The 21,217-nt window shown below is 37.3% G+C and overlaps 3 protein-coding genes across 3 annotated transcripts; 2 read left to right on the top strand and 1 right to left on the bottom strand.

Annotated features, from left to right (window-relative positions):
• Positions 1-3,027: 3,027 nt before the first annotated feature.
• Positions 3,028-3,965, top strand: LOC134794695 (probable RNA-binding protein EIF1AD). Its single transcript, XM_063766465.1, has 2 exons — positions 3,028-3,288; positions 3,621-3,965. Exons 1-2 carry the CDS (start codon positions 3,166-3,168, stop codon positions 3,948-3,950), a joined length of 453 nt encoding a protein of 150 aa, XP_063622535.1. The 5' UTR covers positions 3,028-3,165; the 3' UTR covers positions 3,951-3,965.
• A 95-nt stretch (positions 3,966-4,060) lies between these two features.
• LOC134794694 (speckle-type POZ protein-like) lies at positions 4,061-5,299 on the bottom strand. Its single transcript, XM_063766464.1, has one exon. It carries the CDS (start codon positions 5,195-5,197, stop codon positions 4,187-4,189), a length of 1,011 nt encoding a protein of 336 aa, XP_063622534.1. The 5' UTR covers positions 5,198-5,299; the 3' UTR covers positions 4,061-4,186.
• Positions 5,300-5,832: 533 nt separating this feature from the next.
• On the top strand, positions 5,833-21,217 carry LOC134794715 (ras-related protein Rab-30). Its single transcript, XM_063766499.1, has 4 exons — positions 5,833-6,245; positions 7,497-7,680; positions 11,029-11,180; positions 13,557-21,217. Exons 1-4 carry the CDS (start codon positions 6,075-6,077, stop codon positions 13,656-13,658), a joined length of 609 nt encoding a protein of 202 aa, XP_063622569.1. The 5' UTR covers positions 5,833-6,074; the 3' UTR covers positions 13,659-21,217.

Below are 21,217 nucleotides of genomic sequence, written 5' to 3'. Positions count from 1 at the left end.
AGGCTTATACCTGAAGGATTATTCTGATAGCTTATAGAATCCAACGTTCTTTAACCATTTAGCTAAGTGTCTTATTTCAAGTGTTATTTTGATTTCTTATGTTTCAATAGAAGTTTACTTTTGTGAAATAAAGAAAGGATGTTTTATGTGTTGTTTTGAAAAGATTTGTCCCTCTGAGTTTGTTGCCGGTCCCATATTGGGCTAAATCTTCTCAGGTCAGAGGTGTAGGGTTGGAGCCGGCCTAGTTTGACTTGAATAAAGATTTGAACGGTTTTATGTGATCTTTTTATTTTCGAATCAATCCTTTTTGAAATAAAACTAGCAATGAGTTCTTTTATCATTTAGTACTGCAATATAGTAGGCACTAGTGTGGTTAACGAGTCCGAAGGTTTATTTCATGCACTGTTAGCAATGGCAGCATACTGGTTTAGCTGTGAATTAATACATCTAGGTAATACCCCCACGCGCCCACCGCCGTTAGGACCATCGGTCTCCGACATATATTTTAAGTCCACCGAGAGAGCGTGGTCTTCTCCACCTCGGTTGAAGTAGATCAGGGGCACAGACAAGACATCTTCCAGACTGAGCATAGTAGCGCTACCCCCTCTGCCACAAATATACGGTAGTTTTACTCCATTTTGGAGTCAAAGTGTCTTTGTGTGACGTCCGTGTCTTTGAACGGACCAATCACCGCACGGGACTCACTCACCTCTTCCCCCGCACCCCAGTATTTTTGGCAGCATCGGTTTCATGAAATAATTGTTCTTAACTCCGTCTAGAGGATTCCTAGTCTATGATCAGGGGGCCTGGGGGATTGGTCTAGCCAAGATGACAATCGTTGATAGAAATGCCAATCGAAACTTAAATTATACACGGTGGCTAAAAAATAACTGCATTCCCGTTGCCAGGGAGGTTTTAGGATTATACTGAGCAACTTTTACTATGGGACCAACCCCGAAAACGTGAAAAAAAAAAATACTCTCCCACAGAAAATGGACCAACCATAATGTATAAAACAGCCAATTTTTATTTTATGATTTCGTAGTTGGTTCCATAGTAATAGTTGCTCAGTAAAACCCCAAAATCTCCCTGGTAACGGGAATGCAGTTATTTTTTAGCCACCCTGTACAGGTATGGAAATCGTTGACTTTCCGTAGCAGTCGTAGCACCTCATCGTACATTTCTACTTTTTGTGAGTTAATATGAAAGTGTATCTTTCTAAAATCCGAAGGTCATTCTGAGAGTTATCGGACTGTAAGTTTCGTTTGGCATTTGTCGATGTCATCTTGGCTAAGTCCCCAGGTGCTACCAAAAGAGGCGGACTTATGATTCACAACCAATGCACAACCCTCCAACCCGCACGGCTTGGAGAAAGCCTACGGGATACCTATGGCCTATTTTATAAAGCTACAAGTTACAATTTACAAGCGGAAGTCTCGTTCTAACACATAGGGTTAGAAAGAGACTTCCGCTTGTAAATTGTAACTTGTAGCTTTGTAAAATAGGCCACTAGTGGGGATCACATTCTATCTATTTTAAAACAAATATCTCTGAAATATTTTCAGTTCAGTGATTCCTATTTTCTATTTCGATAAGCAATAAGCGATTGCACGTTGAGTGTTGAGTATCCATAGACTTATAATATATAGAGACGGTGTCTCAGCGAGCTGTCACTGTTGCCACTTTTGTTTAGTGTACGATTAACAATGAGGCCCACCTTGCTGTAGCCATGTCGATAAAGTCATATCGATAAACTATCGACATTTCTTGCAATTTTAATTTTACTTCAAAGGCTTAACGATACCTAAAATGAACAAAAACGCTTTTATTTTTTATTGTGGTTATCAGATCACAATTTTATAGTCACGCCCCAGCAGGGAACCAAGGGAAAGTTCAGATATTTAATTAAAATACATAAATACCTCCTAAAATAGGTGTTCCGCAATAATTGAATTATATTATTATATTATAATATATTCATTATCCATTAGCATTTCAATTATGTTTATGTTTAACGAAGATATTGAAGCTTCAATTAATCGCTATTTCGTTCCGCTGTGTAGCGTTTATCGATACATAACATGATTAGAATCGACTTTTTACATCCCTAAAAGAGCACACATATACGCTTTTACGCACACATATACAGCCTGGGCGCATCAAGAAAGGCAACACTTGATTTGAAGTTCATCTTGTCAACAGTATGGTTGTCCTTTTTTGACAAACGGCATTTTTAAAAGAGCGAGGAGAGAGAAATTATACTAGTTGCTGCGCCGTGAAAGAGAACAGAAAACGTTGGACCCTTGTGAGTATCGATAATAAATGTGGGTTTAGGCGGCTACTTTTTTTTTTTTTTTTTTTTTTTTTTTTTTTTTTTTTTTTGGGTTTCCCCTCTTGTGTGTATTGGCAGGAGGGATTTTGCCAATGACGACGTTTTAAGACGTACTACGCACGATAAGAATGTTCGGTGAATAATTTTGATTTGGTGATAGGAATTGTGCTGGGAACCTAAAACAAAAACATTTATTGTTATGGACATCACAGACAACACATGACATATGTAGTTTATTAGAAAAAGAGCGGGAAAGGCGATAGTTTTGACAGTTAGGCAGCATGCCAACATAAGGAGAAAAATAAGAGATGGACAATAGATATAAGATGACAAGTATTATAGAAAGAGTAGAGCAAGTAAAGCCGTTAGTTAAAGTTTTATATTATTTTCTTGTATGTGTTTAAGAATAATTCCAGTGATGGGAGGATCCATGAAGGCGGCTACTTAAATGTCTTGAATAGTTTCACAGGCAAATGTCACTGTGACAGTTCTTTTCTATTATATAGGTTAGCTGACGTATAACTTATTGATCTTTGAAGTTCTTTCACTGTAACTATTTAAAATAAACCTTATTAGGCTGTGAAATGGATCATATTAGAATGTAGTTTAATAGTCAGTAACGTTGAAATTGGTTACTTTATTCCACGTTTCGTGTAATTCACAAAACGTAGTGATTATATTCTCTTTGTAAATCACTGCGTGTTTTTGAATTATCTACATTATAAATTAACTTGATTTCACTTGTAAACTTATATGTTGTTTGGCCGAGAAATAGGAAGATAGAATTTAAACTCAAGCTATTGTTGCAGTGAACAATAATCATTGTTTGCATCATGTCGAAAGTTACTAAAAGGAAACATGTGATGAATGAAGCTTTGTGGGACGATTTTGAACTTCCCAAGGAAAACCAGAGCATTGTCAAAGTTTTAAAAAGTATGGGAAACAATTTGCATCAGGTATTCTTGTGTTTTTTTTTCGTTACTTACTTTTGTTTACTTCCTAACATAACCTAATTTTGTAAAATGCTGACTTACGCTGCGTTTCCACCAGAAATATGCGAGGATGCGTAAAGAGGGTGTTTGTTAAGGACAAATAGGAAATTGCCGAAAAGAGCTACGCTGAGCGAGAATAGGTTATGGAAATGATTCTATTTGCTCTTAATAAACACATACTCGCACATCTCTGGTGGAAACGCAGCGTTATTCGTTATTTTACAACATTTTTCATAACTTATTATATTTTCAATAGAATTTTAAAATTAACTTGTATTATTGTTTTACTTTTTTAGATAACTACACCAACCGGAGAAGAATATTTAGTGTCTATGCCAATAAAATTCAGAAAAAATATATGGGTAAAAAGAGGAGATTACGTACTTGTGGAACCTATTCTCGAAGGCAATAAAGTGAAAGCAGAAATAGTGAAAATAATGAACAAAGACTCTATTAAATACTACAAAGAAAATAATGTATGGCCTAAGGAGTTTGAAGACAGTAAAAGTGATGTAAAACAAAACAATGATGATTTGTTTGAAAATACAAATAGAAATAGGATACAGTATCATAGTGAATCTAGTGATAATAGTTCAGACTCGGAGAGAAGCAGCAATGAAGAATAAAAATATGTTTATTTACTTTTGTATTTTTATTGAGCAAACATAAATATTTAATTTCTAATTCAACACCTTTTACCTCCTTTTACACCTTCATAATAACAACATTTAACAATCATTCAATTCAATAAATTAAAATTTTATCTGCATTCTTTACATTTATAGTTTAATAATATATTAGTTTTGTAATAATGGTATTGCACAAGTATTTCTTTCTAGTTTCATGTTCAATAATAAATATTTTATTTGATATCAGTATCAACATCATCATTCACAATATATTCATAGATTCTCTTAATCAGATCAACAGATTTCACCTTTGCCCAGCCTTCAGTCTTAATAATCAGCTTTGCTTGACCATCCTTTATGAATTCAAGAGTGAGTTGCTCCAGCGTGCTTGCGGAATGCAGTCCGGCCAACTGCAAAGTTTCTATAGCATTCTCAACAGTCAATTTCTTGTGTAAAGCTTCCTCACACAGACTCTTCAGCCTGCTAAGTTGGTAGTAATCCGCAGCAGCCAATAACCTATCAGGATTTTCATCCACGCTCGGAGCTTTATCTGTATAAATGAAAGTTAATACTTCTCGTAATACGTCAGAGTCAAGCGGAGATTCTAAAACGTTTGTATGACATTCTATTGTATTATGTTCAAAGTGTGCTTTTAAAACGGTGCTCCGACTTGCCAAAACAGCCTTATGCAATTTAAATTCGACCCCTTCAACTGATTTCATGATAACATCAGAAAAAAGGCCATTCTCGAGCAAATTTTCAAAGTCATTGCTTAGCTGGGCAGCAGGAATATGCGTTCGGTCAACTTTTATATCATTTGTAATCATAAACTGGAATTTGAGTCTTAATGTTCCATCACTAAGCAGTATGATATCCCGCTCGTTTATAATATCTCTTTTGTATAGAGTTGTCAAGTACTGCCATTTGTTTGCCTGGACTGTGTTGTAGTCTTTCTCAATCACGGAGCGCTCCTCATATCGTTTCAAGCAAATGGTCAAGATACATTTCAGAAAAACAGGACTAGGGGACAAGTAGTAAATCTCAATCAAATTATTGTCTCTTCCCAAAAATTGTATCTTCAACTGAAATTTTGGCTCCTTCAGTTCAACTTTGGAGTCTGAACTCTCAGTCCTGAATTCTCTAGTTGTCTTATCTAAAAGATTAATGAAATGAGGTATTGACCATATTATAGTATTTATTTTCCTCTGGCCTTCTGTGCGTGACGAGTAATTTATACAAGACATATTCAACGTTTAATTGGACACTTAGAAGTTAATTAAGTCGGTTACCGTAATGAATAAATGAAAGGTAATTTGAGAAGTAAAAAGTCCGATTTGTTTTATTTATTGATTGCACTTGATTGTAACGTTCAAATACTTGCATCCTGCATTAATATCAATGACAGAAATGACAATATTATTTTTGGTATTCCTACAAAGATATTAAAGCATTATTGTTCAGTGTTGATTTTTTATTTAATTGATTATATATGTTCGTACTTATTTACAGCAACTTATAAAAATTATTATGAACGATTGATTGGTGTGCATCTGTACTAGATATTTTAATTTAGAGGTAGTATAGTGGTTTCCGAACGTTAAAGTCAATGTGACATACACCTTGTTTATAAAGCTGCATTTCTACTTGCATATTTTTCAAGAAGAATAGATATCATGGATGCGTTTAAATGTATATTTATTACATTTAAAATACTTATTTTAAAATAATATTATTATTCAAAACTTAGTTTGAATCTCTAATTGTAACGACATAAAAATAAAACCAACGTTATAAAATACATTTTATATGTTAAATACCATCAATACTATCATGCTTTATAAATGCTCAAACAAGGTCTTGATTGACGTTGAATTATCGCTTTCGCATCGCAAATCGCACTTTATTTCCCATTGTTTTGGGAAGGTCTGTTTCGCATATTTAATCTTATCTTACCTTATCTAATCAAATAATGATCTTTTGATCACGAAAAAATCGTGTAGATATACAAGTGTTACTAGATAATGTATTAGGTAGTCAATTCATCAAAGCGTAACGTCGCGAGTGGCTGGCTTAATTTATTGTATTAAGTTGGAATTTCGACAAATGTGATTCGGTGTCGCTATGGAGGATTATAAGTTTCTCTTTAAAGTGGTGCTAGTTGGTAATGCTGGTGTGGGGAAGACATGCCTGGTGCGAAGGTTCACTCAAGGGCTATTTCCTCCTGGGCAAGGTGCTACGATTGGAGTGGATTTCATGATAAAAACAGTGGAAGTCGACGGCGAGAAAGTGAAGGTGAGGTATAATTGCGATTTTGGACAATAGTTGCGTCAGTTGTATTGTTTAAGTAGGTGTTTTTTTTACGATTGTGTGCCATATGTTGTTTCCATTTTAAGGCATAACACCTGCTAATAAGTCCTTGAAGTGTTCTGTTTTATAATTCGTAAATCATTATAACTCGTGTTCCTGAAGTTAAATACTTGCATTGTGATTTTGTCATAAACTGATTAATATTGTAAACAGGACTGGAGCATTGTATACCTAATAAAAATATGATAATCTCTTAGAAACCCTATGTTTTAAAGTTGTATGGTTATTTAAGAATTTTAAGACATTACTTATAATAGAGAAAAATAATCTAAAATTTTAAATTGGGTTAAAATGCAAATGTAGTTAACAAGAGCTTTTCTTCAGAAAAAGAATGGCCTTTGGCAAGAGGCAAACAGAGTCGAAAACTGGTATTATTTAAAAAACCAAGTGAATTTGTTTTTAGTTTTATTATCCTAAAAATATTAATTTAATTCAGTGTTAAAAATGTGTGTGTGTATTTTGGTGGCTAGCCATAAGCCGCGCGTGGTGCTGTCGCCACGTAGCTGTCATATCTGTCCTAATCATAACAGACACGTTTTGTTAGAGAGTGAATCTTCTGTACCTAGTACTATTATTTATCCTGTGGTATTTTATTTATTTTTATTTATAGCCTTTCTTATACGAACTGTTAACATTTCATTTAACAATTATAATTTTATGTATGTATATTTCTATATGCATGTTCGTAAGGTCTTTTTGACCTAGGCCTCTTCCGAATCGCCTTTTTCTAATATATTTAAGTATTTGTCCAACATTTTCTTCCATTCTTGTCTATCTATTGCCATTTCTTTCCAGTCTTTTCCTATTGTTTCTATTAGGTCTTTTTCCCATCTTGTTTTTGGTTTGCCCTTTTTTCTTTTACTAATTTTTGGATTCCAATTTGTTGCTATTTTTGTCCATCTGTTGTTTTTCATCCTGGCTATGTGCCCGGCCCAATTGTATTTTTGTTTCAATATATGTATTGCTGCATCTATAAATCTTGTTCTTCTTCTTATCTCTGTGTTTCTAACTCTGTTTGATAACTTTATGTTAAGGACACTTCTTTCTATTGACCATTGACATACTTGAATTCGTTTGATGATATCTCCTGTGAGTGACATGGTCACAAACATGGTCAAACATGGTCATCCTGTGGTATAGTGAGTAAGTAATAAAGGTTATTTTTATTCATTACAGCTGCAGATATGGGACACAGCAGGGCAGGAGCGCTTCCGCTCCATCACACAGAGCTACTACCGGTCCGCGCATGCACTCATACTAGTATATGACATATCTTGCCAGCCCACCTTCGACTGTTTACCGGACTGGCTGCGGGAAATCGAAGAATATGCCAGTAATAAGGTGCTGAGGATATTAGTAGGTGAGTTGTCATATAGGGAACAGATTATTTTTATTTTATTTATTTTACTTTTACTACCAGAGTCTTAGAGGATATAACCAAACGTAGTACCCATTAACCGGCATTCCCCTCTATAGAAAATAGGCAGCCAATGGTCATACACATTGTATGGACTGACGTTTATCTGACATGGCTATTTTTACGTTACATATACATTTGACGTGCCCCTCCCCCGCAAAAATCGGCAGACTATATTGTACAGAAAATTACAGACAAGGCGTCTCCGTTTGGTTATATCCTCTAAGACTAGAGTTCATCTAAGCAAATTTTGCACCTACTTTAACAGAACAAAGTGAAGGAGTGTCAGTATAAATGTCATATTTTTCGTAAAAGTTTGACATTAATGACATTTGCATACTTTGTCATTGCAAATACCATGCAGAGTTGGGTTGGTCTATTAAGATATTACTGGTCAATAAATTTAAAACTTAGAACCTACTAGGAACATCATAAATCGAGATTTCGTTATCTGCCTCTCTATACATATATGTGGCTTTTCATCACAGAAGGAACCTTATGCTCCAAATGCAATTAGGCCCTTTTTATCTCTAATTCCAATAGAAATTCTGATAAAATGGTTCTTATTGCACATGAAGCATAAGGACCCTTCTCTGATGGAAAGCCACATATTATTCAATCAATCCAGAATTTAATGCTTTCTGCTGTTGAGATCAAGGTTCATAATGCAATATCTTACTTTAGTTTTTCATTCATACTTTATTTGTTATGTCACTTGTGTAAATAACTTGTTCAAACAAATGTTTACCATCTCCTTGAACAATAAGTATCATCATCATCATATCAGCCTTTTATCGCCCACTGCTGAGCATAGGCCTCTCTTCGAGTACGCCACTTATCCCGGTCCCGAACCAATCTCATCCAGAAGTGACCCGCAATCTTCCGAATGTCGTCCACCCAATGAGCCAACGGACGCCAGGCACTCCTTTCGTCTGTAAGCGGCCACCATTCCGTTAACATTTTGGCCCACCTGACTCTAACAATAAGTAATAAATTGGACCGTGAAGTGCCGTACTACAAGTACTCACCTGTCGTGGTCGAATGGTCGTGCCACGCTCTATTGGGATCGATCTATCATCACTGACAGGACTATTGTTGCCAATAAGCCTGACATCGTGCTGATAGACCGATCGCAGCGCCGGACCGTGCTCGTCGACGTCACCATCCCCCATGATGAGAATCTCGTGAAGGCCGAGAAGGACAAGTTCAGCAAGTACCTAGACTTAGCTCACGAGATAACCGCCATGTGGGATGTTGACTCGACGATCATTGTTCCTATAGTCGTGTCAGCGAACGGTCTCATAGCGAAGAGTCTCGACCAACACCTAGAGAGACTCGCTGGGTGGTTGGATCAAGGGTCAGATGCAAAAGGCGGTAATTTTGGACACGGCGCGTATAGTACGTCGATTCCTCACTCTGCGGCCCTGACCACCGGCAGCTTGGGCCCTGCCCCGCTGCCGGCGGCACCCTAGGTTAGGTTTATTATAATGTGTTTATATGTATTTTTTATGTGCTTTTGTATTTTACGTTTATATTCATGTTATAAACAACCTAACTTAAGAAGAAAAATAAATAGAGTGAGTAATAAATTAAAATAGACCGCGTAATTATTTGTTGCATTTATGCGCGAATACAAAAGTGCAGTGCAATGTATGTGTGCGGAAGCACACATACATTAATTTTTATGTGCAATAAAGTATCATTAGTGTCGTATTTGTCATAGATACATTGTAAGTGTTGCAAAACAAGTTTTCTACGTGTCAGATACAATAACACTACCTGTTTGTAGTTTTATAACTGTTTATTGGATAGGAACTGTGTCAATGTTGACTTGTTCAAGGATATTTGGAAAAACAATAGGATTGCTACAGGCATTGTTTAAGCATTACCTCGAAGATCTTGCCCCTAAACCCTAAACGCCAGCTTCGTTAATCTCGGCCCAAGCCCTCCTATAATGGCGAGCTTTACTGCATGTCTTGTCTTGCGGCCGGAAGTTTCAAACAAAACTCGGTTTCGCAAGTCACGTTCGAGCCCATGCACGTCAGAATACTCAGAATTCACAGAATACCTGGTTTGTCCGGGTGTCGCCGTCGACGGATACGTCTGGGAGGACATCGTATTATGTTTAAACATGTAAGAAAATATGCAGAACAGATTAAGTATAATTTAATTGTTAATCAGTTGCATAAACTGATACTATTCAAACTGCTGGATCGATTTTTATCAAACATAGTTTAGAACCAACGCAAGGAAACTCGCTTTTACGTAAATTAAGCCGCATCGAAATCGGTACATCCGTTTGAGAGCTACGATGCCACAGATAGACATTGGCGTCAAACTTATAATAGCTCTCTTTTTGCTTTGGGGGTTAAAAACAAGCAATCTTAAATTAGGCAAGCCGGTAGGAAATAGGAATAGAGTTCTATTAAAGCCCCAGCTAAACTGACTGACACAATTAGATCAATGTATGTGAAACATGGTTGGCTGGTTTTAGAAATTTACATAAAAGATTAGCTAACTAATCCACAGAGCCGCTTTAAAGTCGTTAGTCATCCAGGTCGCATGATATAGTTGGCGAGTGGCAATCGGATTAATGTATGTAATTGTGCTACAGAGCTCTGGCTTTGATGTATAAAACTGACTTTTGCAGGCATTTATTTGCCAAAATACTTAGATTCATTTTACAGTTTACTCAAATTGTAAATTAGTTCGAATAAACTGACTTTTACAGGTATTTAACTGGGTAAAATACTTAGATTGAAAGTATTCTTATGGCGTTATTCATAAACGTGTTACTGGCCTGAATGAGCTATGAATCGTTTGTCTTTATCTGTCATTTTGACTTATGTATTTGTAAGAAAGGGACAAAACATAATTTAACTAAATCGGGCCCGTAAAATTTTATGAATAAGGGGGTTAGTCACTCGCAAGACACGTTTGGCAAATACCCCTCCGGTGAGCATTGGATGAGGATGCACGGCGCTCCGGTGAGCGAGGGGGCACACACCGGAGGGGGTGCGGATACTTTACTTTGTTTTTAGGGTGCCGTACCCAAAGGGTAAAAATGGGACCCTATTACTATGACTCCGCTGTCCGTCCGTCTGTCACCAGGCTGTATCTCATGAACCGTGATAGCTAGGCAGTCGAAATTTTTACAGATGATGTACAATTGTACATATTTCTGTTGCCGCTATAACAACAAATGCTACAAAGTACGGAACCCTCGCTTGGCGAGTCCGACTCGCACCTGTCCGGTTTTTATTTTTAACTGCTAACAACCTTGTGGTTTAGGTAACAAAACGGACCGCGAAGATCGCGAGATCCCGCGGCACATCGGCGAAGATTTCGCGCAGCGGCATGGAATGTACTTCCTGGAGACCTCCGCCAAGGAGGCCGAGAATGTGGAGCGGCTGTTCATGGAGATAGCTGTGGAACTTATGGAGGTACGTCTATAATTATAACACAAATAAATGAATGAATGAAAATCTTTATTTCAGGCAACTAATGGCCCATACATAAATACCTTAAAACTAGCATACATATTATATAAAAATATATTTTATAACTAAACTTAAAAAAAAAAAAAAACTAAACACTACATATCACATTATGGCTGCGATGCATTACGCAACCCCGCAGTGTCAGGGAGCCGGCCGCGGAACCGCCGAAACTTGACACCCTTCGGCCAAAACTCCTCCTTGGTGAAGGTCGCTAGATGGTCAGTCGGAACGCTCACCACAAACGAATTAAAATTCGCATTGTGTCGAGATTCCAACTTCGCGACCCTCAGGATGAATCCGGTCTTCGTTTTCACATACTTTACGATGTCATCGACCTTCGTAAGGTAATGTAGACGGGACACATACAGCAGCGTCGACGGTGTTGCAGGACGCAGCAAATGGTTCGGTCCAGTCGGTGCGGTACCACACTGATTCTGACGAGCCGGTTTTCTTCTCTTCTCCACCTTCTTGAAACCGTCCTCGTCACATCGCGACTCCCTTAGAGTCGGCTGTGATTGGTCCTTGTGAACAGGATCACGAAAGCTCTGCACCCCTTTCTTCGGCCGCTGCTTAGGCTTGGACACAGCAGGCGGCTTAGCGGCAGTACTAGCGTAGGAACGTTTCGGGGTTAACGTACTCTCGCGTGACGTGCGCGTCTCCGGTGACGTAGACGGGCGGGCGGCGGGGCGCGGGTCGGCGGTCGCCTGCTCAGCAATTGCCGACGCATCCAAATTCGCGGGTTCAAAACCGCCGATGGACACATTCTGCGCAACGTGACACACGGCTATGTTAGAGGTATCTGACCTACATTCCGAATGTGCGCTACGTAATAACGCCAATTCCGAACGTAGCTCACTGATGGTATTATTAGATACCTCTAACTTAGCCTGTACTTCTGCCAGACTCGTCTTCAGGAATGTTATGTCCTTCAGCAGCCTGGTGACGTCGACGTGATCAAAGGTAACCGGCGGTAACCGGTCTAGCCGCTTCGCAACGAAGGTAGGCACGTCGTCTGGATCGGTCTCCTTGAACAGTTTTATTATATCCTGGAGACTCTTCACGCCGCCATCCCTCCTACGGGATGGCATCTGGTCACTTTTGCCGAGCGTCTGGAAGAGCAGCGCCTTGCCACTGCAAATGTCGTCTTCACTGAAACTTGATTTGCAGATCTGCCTGATGCTGACTTCATCCATGGTGTCTACGGCGTTCTGTACAAACGCCAGTAATTCATTCGCTATGAGTTGTTGCGAACTCATCGCGAAAAGTACGGGGCAGCGACCTAAGTCACGCCGATCGCGAATAAATATTTTATTCGATATTATGCAGTGAAGCGCGTCCGATTCCAAGCGCGCATCACATTGCACTCTGAAATAAAATAAACATTAACAATTTCCAGCTCTCCATTTCATCTTGTTAGGATATAGATTTAAGAAATAGTACATCAATAAATAATAATATCAAATAAATACTTAAATATAAGTATTATAGGACATTTTTACACAAATTGACTAAGCCCCACGGTAAGCTCAAGAAGGCTTGTGTTGTGGGTACTCAGACAACGATATATATAATATATAAATACTTAAATACATAGAAAACAACCATGAATCAGGAACAAATATCTGTATCATCATACAAATAAATGCCCTTACCAGGATTTCAATTCAACTCAATTGCTGTCACCAAAGGTCAATCATGATGGATCGAATCAAGCATCGATTCCCACTCGGTAATTTGATTTAGTTAATGTTTCAATTGGCAGTAAAACCTGTGCTCCGGTAATAATATATATGATGTAAGCCAGGGGTCACCTATTAGTTGTTCAGGGGTCCGGTTTTAAAATAAAATGATTACCACGGTCCGTTTCTACTTGAATTTATTAAATAAGCAAACAATATACAGCACAAAATAGGTCGGCGGTCCGGATCCGGAGCGTGGTCCGCCATTTGGTGATCCCTGAATCCTGATGTATGCTATTTGTAATTTGTGAAAATGAAAAGATACTACCGTAGGATCTGTATTCCTTTTTCTGTTTCCTACGCGTAAAGTAGTGCAGAATATTGTAGACGCAAAATCAGCTGAAGTAGATAACCCTACCGACTTAGTACTACTGTGAGGTGTAGTGGTGTAATTTGCACTATTTTACGCGGTATAGTCCCAATCAAATTTCAGAAACTAAAATAAACGTTCAAAAACTCAAGTAATACCTTTGTCATACTGCAACGAAATTACCCGTTATTTTTCACAACAGACTCCGTATGTTCTTTTTTACTCACTTTTGTTACTCTGTCTCTTTCTCAACGATATGTTTTTTTTCAGCAAGCGAAATGCAAGGAGCTACCGAAGTACGACGGCAGCCTAGGGCCCATCAACGGTAAGACGACGTCCGTCGGCGACTCCTCCTGCTGCTCGCGCTCCTAAACTACACCTTATAACCTTGCAATAAGAGTTACATATAATCAGTTAGTTTTGATGACAATTATTAGTATAGTTGAGTCTAACATTCGCTGCACGTGAATATGTAGTGTGCTCTCTGTCACACCTACTTGCGGCGGGCGGCGTTCTGTCTTTTTTTTACTTGCTATGGCGTGCAGCGAGTTTTGAACACAACACTTATGACATCAAGTTGTACCTTAACTCAATGTAATATGGTTGAATATTGACGAAGTATGACTGAGGGCCTACCGCGAGCCACGTTCGACGTGTTGCCTCCCTGTCACACTTACGTACGAATTCACAAGTGCGACAGAAAGGCAACACGTCAAACGTGATTCGCGGTAGGCCCTCTGCTTAGTGCTTAGGACCTATCGTTAGATCCAAACATTTGACGGGGTATCTGTGTATGTATTAACTGCCGTTTCTGATTAATTTAAACCTATTGTATTAAACAATGGGTTTAATGCGCACTGATCAGTGCTTAGACATACGAAGGGTTACAATACAATACAAAATACAATACAAATACTCTTTATTGCACACCTCATTACAGAAAACAATACAAATAATACAGGAAGAAGAGGTTACCACAGGCGGTCTTATCGCTAAAAAGCGACAGACAACCTTTAGGTAGCGGAAATTAATAAATTTATGTCATGTCAGTAGGTGTTTCATATTCAGTATAAGAATTCTAGAACAGAAAATACAACAAAACAAAGGTTAACGCAGTATCTATTGGCCGGAAGTTGAGTTATTTGTAAGCCCCTCTCATCCATCCATCGGGCGCTCAGACCTGTGGTAAAGATATCTCAACTATTCACCTAATAGCGCTGAATATTGAAGGATCGTGATTATGTATACGTGATACTGTGTCACGCTTCTTGTTTTATTACTTATTACCCTCTTATTCATAAAACTTTACGGGCCAGATTTAGTTAAATTATGTTTTATCCCTTTCTTACAAATACATATCTCAAAAGGACAGATAAGGACAAACGATTATTAGCTAATTGAGGTTTGTAGCGCGTTTATGAACAAGGGGGTTAGTCCATGATTGACAGCATACTTATTGGCGCTGTGGACACGAATTACTCGTATCTCTGATGACCAGCCCTAGTAGCACGGTCGCATTTTTATCATTTGTCACCATGCCTGTCACGTTCTAACAAGTATGTAAGTGCGAAAGTGACGGACATAGTGATAGTCGATAAAAATGGAACCATGCTGAGCCCGCAGGGCCCGTACATGTCATGCCGTTGACGGAAAAGCGACGTCTTCTTCCTCGCGTTATCCCGGCATTTTGCCACGGCTCATGGGAGCCTGGGGTCCGCTTGACAAATAATCCCAAGAATTGACGTAGGCACTAGTTTTTACGAAAGCGACTGCCATCTGACCTTCCCACCCAAAGGGGTAACTAGCCCTTATCGGAATTAGTCCGGTTTCCTCACGATGTTTTCCTTCACCGGAAACCAACTGTTAAATATCAAATGGTATTTCATAGTTAATACATAAGTTCGGAAAAACTCATTGGTACGAGCTGGGGTTTGAACCCGCGACCTCCGGATTGAAAGTCGCACGCTCTTACCGCTAGGCCACCAGCGTTTCACTGAATTGACGGAAAATTGCCTTCAACGGCATGACATGTACGGGCCCTGGTGATGACTTTAGGCGTTCTAAAGGGTTAAAGTACATTGTCGTTTTGTGAAGATATTTCTGCAGTCGTCTCACATTTTGCTCAATGAGAGAGTGAGACGCAATGCACATTGGACAAAGATAAACTGACGGAATACCACCCTCATTCACAGATACCCCGGCTTCATAGTATGGACCTATGGACGTATCATAATTTTTTTGTTGTTACTGTGCAGTGGTATTATTGTAGCAGTATTGTCTTATGAAGAGATTTTCTTATTTTTTATACATTTACAGTATTTCTCTTTGAAATACATTTTCTTTTACTTTTTTTATTGTTAGAATTACTTGGTTTAATTTGGAAAATTAATGAAACGTTATATGGTAATAATACCTGTACCTATAATAATAGGGTGCAGTTTGGATGTAAAGAAAAAACAATGCAATTTTTGTTAACAAAAAATGATTTATGATAAGATTCATAAGTACTTTGGGGTGATTTTAAAGATTTTATATTGGTTGGTATGTCTATTGGTGTTTCATCAGCCGTTTTTACGTACCTAATTCCCATTTGTTGCGAACCCAACTTTTTATTTATATTACGCAGAAATAATTTAGAATTAATTATTTATTTGAGAATTGCCCCAAAGCACCTTAGGAGTAAAGTTAATTAATAATGAATCATCAATTGATATTATTTTAATTTATATGTCAATAACGATACCGCGCAGGGTAAAATTTACAAGGAATTGATTAGACTTCGTTTAATAATAAGATACTAAACCTTGTATTTATAATTTACTCGTACCAAAGAGAATTTGAAATAGAGGAATATTCGAGAGTAGGCCAAAAGTATGGCGACATCCATCGCTCGAAAAGATGGCACCATACCTTTGGCCTATCGTCGAGTAGATGGCGATACTTTTTGCAATTTAACACATATCAGTGAAAAAATAAGGATCATAAATGGCGTTCTACAAGTGTTAATCATTTGTGTCGAAAGATAGCAGTAAATGTACTGACTACATAATTTACTTTGTCAATATTCCTCTAGTCTAAATTCTCTTTGCTCGTACCTATATATCCCAAAAACAAATTGACAGTTCAATTGCCCTTATTTATACAACCAATTTGTCATTTTGGTACAAATAAATTGGCCAATCTATTTTCCGGTTGAATTTCAAAATGGCGACGTCGTCTCGACTGTCTCGAGTTTTTGTTTATTATTTCTCATTAATGTTGTTTAAAGTGCAATATTGATAGCTTATTATCAAAAAACAATACACTCCTTTTTTTGGGCAGTCGTGTAATAAAATGGGGCCAATCGAACTGTTATTTTAGTACAGTCAAAAGTCAAACATCTCAAAATACATGTACCATAGCTCTTATGTCAGCGAATTAAGAATTATTTTTGAGTAATTTGTCTACACCCATATTTTTACCCTTGGCTGTACCTACCATTGTACACTCTGTTAACTGGCGATTCTGAACCTAATTGTAAAGATATAAGGTTCAGGACGGATATGATGGTCGTTTTTGTCTACGCGACAGCGTGTTAAAACGGTATCCGTCACTTTCTATCCCGCGGTGTTAAACAGTGACAGTTATTTTATCACGTGGATAAAGCCATCCATAATACGCCTGCAGTTCAGTTAAGAGTGTTGAATGTCTGGGATAAAAACACAGCTTAAAGGCTCAGTTTCATTGGTCGATAAACAAGGTGCGGTAACTGGTGAAACTCATAATTACATGTGTGTGGGTATCCTCCGCACCCCGCATGCGGGGTCTATCGACTAATGAAAACCGTTCCCCGAATCCTACCCTATGGTGTGTGTATCAACCAATGAAACTGAGCCTTAATATCAGTAAGTGCGAGAATACCACTGCAGGTGATCGTATTTTGTGCGAAAATCTTGATGAATCAAAGCGGAACGTAATGATCCAGGAAAATAAAACTTATTGCTCATATTTAAAGTTCTAATTCGAACAGCAAACTTAGTTGAGACTGCGAGGTAGTTTGAGCTGTAATCACATAGTTTTGGCCTTAAAATTTACTTAGCTAAACAAAATTGAACTTTAACTATGAGATGTAAGATTGAATTTCCTAATCACTACTAAGCTACTCCGTTACTCATTTTATATATAAATCGTATTCTAGTTGCCGAGGTCATTCCAATCTCTTTTGAAATTAAATAAGGTATCGTGTTGGTACAATGTCATAAACAAAAATTTGTCATAAATGCTCTGCGGGCGTTTATAGTCGCGCTTATCGCGCACGATAAGATATAATAACTAGCGGTGTCAGAAAGAGACATATGATATTTTTTGTCATGTCACGCGCGATAAACGCTGTTTATAATGCAGCTGCTTTTATAGATTTAATTGGTATGTCAATTGAGTAGTGGTAGTGTAAGTTGCATATCAAATATTGTAGATTTGACCAAAATATATAGTCTTAGCTTCTTGTGTATACATTAGTATGGCTGGAGGTATGATAGCTAATAATATGATATGAAATTCATTTTTGCTCAGTGAGCTCTCTATAAATTAATCTCATAGTAAAACGTCTAGTTACTTCAGTTCAGGGGTTTTTTAAACGGTTTCATAATGGTGATGAAGCTAAAGGCATTAAATTTAATCGGTCATCGCATCCCGGGCAATGGCAATGATAATGAACTCTGTCGATGTCAGCTGTCGCTCCGTTGGTGGGTTGAAACATCAGCAGCCAAAAAAAGTAGTCTTCGCATCATGTATGCAACCCGCCCGGCTTGATCCATCGTGTAAACACAGCCTTATATGATGACTTTTTTTAGTCTGTGGTTAGACGGACCAATGTAAACGGGCCGTTTGGAATGACACTTTTTATTAACGTTTAAAAATATCTCTGGAAATTATATAAATGAATGAGCATTACAAGGTTTCAAGTGTGACTGATAATGTTACGAGTAATTAATATAATGTAGACCCATTGCATAATAAATTAATCATTATAAAGAGGCAGTTACTTAAATAAATAGAATTCGTAGCGGTGACATTGTACCAACACAACCGAATAAAAAAATAGTTGCAATTTTGTTTTAAAATAAATATTTATTATTGATATCAAACCTTGTTTGGTTTTTAGTTTATACTAGGATAAAAATCAAAGGGAGCAGGATTTTATCAAGGGGGGCTCAGTGCCCAGAGGGGCCCCTGTGGAACCCCTGAGGGCCTACCGCTAACATCGAAAATTTAAGAAAAGTTATCTGCCTCTTTGTCGCTTGAATACGCAAGACACGCAAGAGCGATAGAGAGACATAACGATTATCGATTTTTCGATGTTGGCGGTAGGCCTGCAGGTTTAGACATAGGGCTGAAATATTATTTTGTAGATTATGGTTGTTTGAGGTTAAAGTGGATGTAACACAAAGTTTGCTTTACTAAAATTAATGAGTACATACTAAAGTAAGAACGCTAAGCTCGAAGAATTTCGGACATTGACCCGCAATTTCCTATCTCTATCGCACGCGCATAATTATATTGCTGTCCCGCCCATGATGTAAACATATCTTTGACGTCGACTGTACGAAATTTTCCGTGCTTAACGTCCTTGCTTTAGCAATTTCTTTGTTTTAAAACAAACATGGAATACAGTAAAAAAGTACATGTGTTTGTCAGTGACAGCAGTGACGAGTGATCAATAAAAACTGCTAATCTTCTAACAAATAACTTGAAAAGCTTATCTAGATGAGTAGATGGCGCTGTCTTTTCTATTATAGCGCCATCTAGTAAAACTCACTGAGTATTCTCAATAGTTTAAATATTAACGCAAGTGGCACTTCAATCGTTTACAAAAAACATGACATTGTTCTTAGATATGCCAAATCCAAACAAGCCACAGACTGACTTTCATTTGGTTTTTAATTTGTATAGTTCGTTTTTTTTTTAGCATTAGAAATAAGGTAAACAATCTTGATGTGTCTTTTAATCGAAAAACACATTTAAAAAATAAGTTACGGCAAATATGTAACAATTATGAATCTAATACGATCATTTATATTCTTCTGCTTTCATACGTAATAGTCACTGATTTTTAAAAAGCGTTTTTCAATTAAAAGACATGTCAAGATCGCTTACCTTCTTTCAAGTTCTTTCTAATGCTAAAAAAACGAACTATAGGCAATTTAACTTATAATCTGTGGGTTTTCAACCTTATTTTGCGTGAAGATTAGCAGTCTGTGATTGGCTTTAGGTTGTAATTATGTGGAAGTTGCATTAAAAGGTGCGGAGTTAAAGCCGTAACACACTACCGCACCGCACCAAGGTCACGGTGCGCCGCACCCATAAGTGCCCATAAGAGATATCTTTTTTTCGCTCTAACTTATGGGTGCAGCTCACCGTGACCTTGGTGCGGTGCGGTAGTGTGTTACGTCTTTTATACATCGTACTTAGTTGTATATTTACTTTGTGCATTTGACAGTGATTACTAAGCTTTACAATAAATATACATTCTATGTTAGAAACCAACTGCATGTAGTTGTTGTTATATTTGTAATTGGTGCATTATTTTGCTTTGGCGAGTTGGTATTCAAATTTTATCGAAGTCTTAAGACTAGTACACATATAGGGCCAATGTAGGCCCTTGGTTAGCCCCGATCTAAGGCACTTGGTTAGCCGTTAAAGGGAGTTATTGTTATCTCTTTTCACTGTAAAGCGCTCCTTAGATTGGCAAACTTTGGCGCAATATGTGTACTAGGCATTATATTTCATCTTTCATGATTACACGGGGAATATAAGTATTTTATTGTAATACATACTGGGCAAATGAACGCTTCATATCGCATGACAGTGATATGCTGTGTGGCTATGAGATTTGAGAGTTCACATTTTTTATATTTCATTTTCTCAGTTTGTACACAGTAAGAAATTGGTTATTTGTATTTTTTATTACTCGTTGGTGTTGCCAGATTAAAACCGCCTTCTTATTTAAGCAACCATAAAAAATAAGGACGTTAATAGTAGATTGACTACAGCATTATAACTTATAAGCCCTAACCCCTAACTTGTTCTATCATTTTGTATGGTTGTTTGTATAGCCGTGAAACTTATGAGATATGTTACTTATAGTAAGCTATGCCGCAAAGTGATTTAGACTATTTTAAAGCTTTAGAAATAGTTATGTATATTAATTAATTACGCTACAAAATAGTGTTTTTGTGAATTGTTAACTTTAACCTAGGGTTACTGATATATTTATTATAATTGATATTATGCTTGTTCTAGGTGTCTATTTTGGGAATACATATGGTTTTTTTCATCACATATACTTCTTTGTGCACTTACTTACACGCGAGGTTGTTTTTAAATTGTCTGTTTAATTAATGTTGAATATGTGCAATACGATTTTTTATGCTGGTAACATTGTTAATGATGGTACTATAATTGGTATAAATGTTTTATTGCTAAGCTAATACAGATATGAGATATGAAATAATAACTGCTAAATATTCAACAAATAACAGAACTAGTGTGTCTAGTTGATGTGTTACATAATTATGGAACTATACGAATTATGTGTCTGAGATTCTCATTTTATAGAAAGAACAGGTGGAGAATAGCAGTCTTTATTTTATATTTATCTCTGGCTATCAGTATGAAATTCGGAGTAGAGTATAGTAGATGAGCTTCCTTATGATTATTTCCACCTGTGACTGTGACGTGACAGCTCTTTTGTAGAAATCAAGTTAGTAAATGAAATAGGTACGTGCCGAATGAAATATAATAGTCGTTTGATTATAATTATTGGATCTGAAAATACCTATCTTGATGTTTCCTGGTAATTATCATTGATTAAATTAAGCCACCAAAGAAACGGAATTATTGTAATACTCGCAATTAATAAATAAATAATAAAATGATCACTTTGGATACAA

Source organism: Cydia splendana, chromosome 11 (genome assembly GCF_910591565.1).
Source record: "Cydia splendana chromosome 11, ilCydSple1.2, whole genome shotgun sequence".
NCBI classification, from domain to species: domain Eukaryota; kingdom Metazoa; phylum Arthropoda; class Insecta; order Lepidoptera; family Tortricidae; genus Cydia; species Cydia splendana.
The sequence above is the reverse complement of the archived record's forward strand: the minus strand, read 5'-3'. Positions and strand labels throughout refer to the sequence as shown.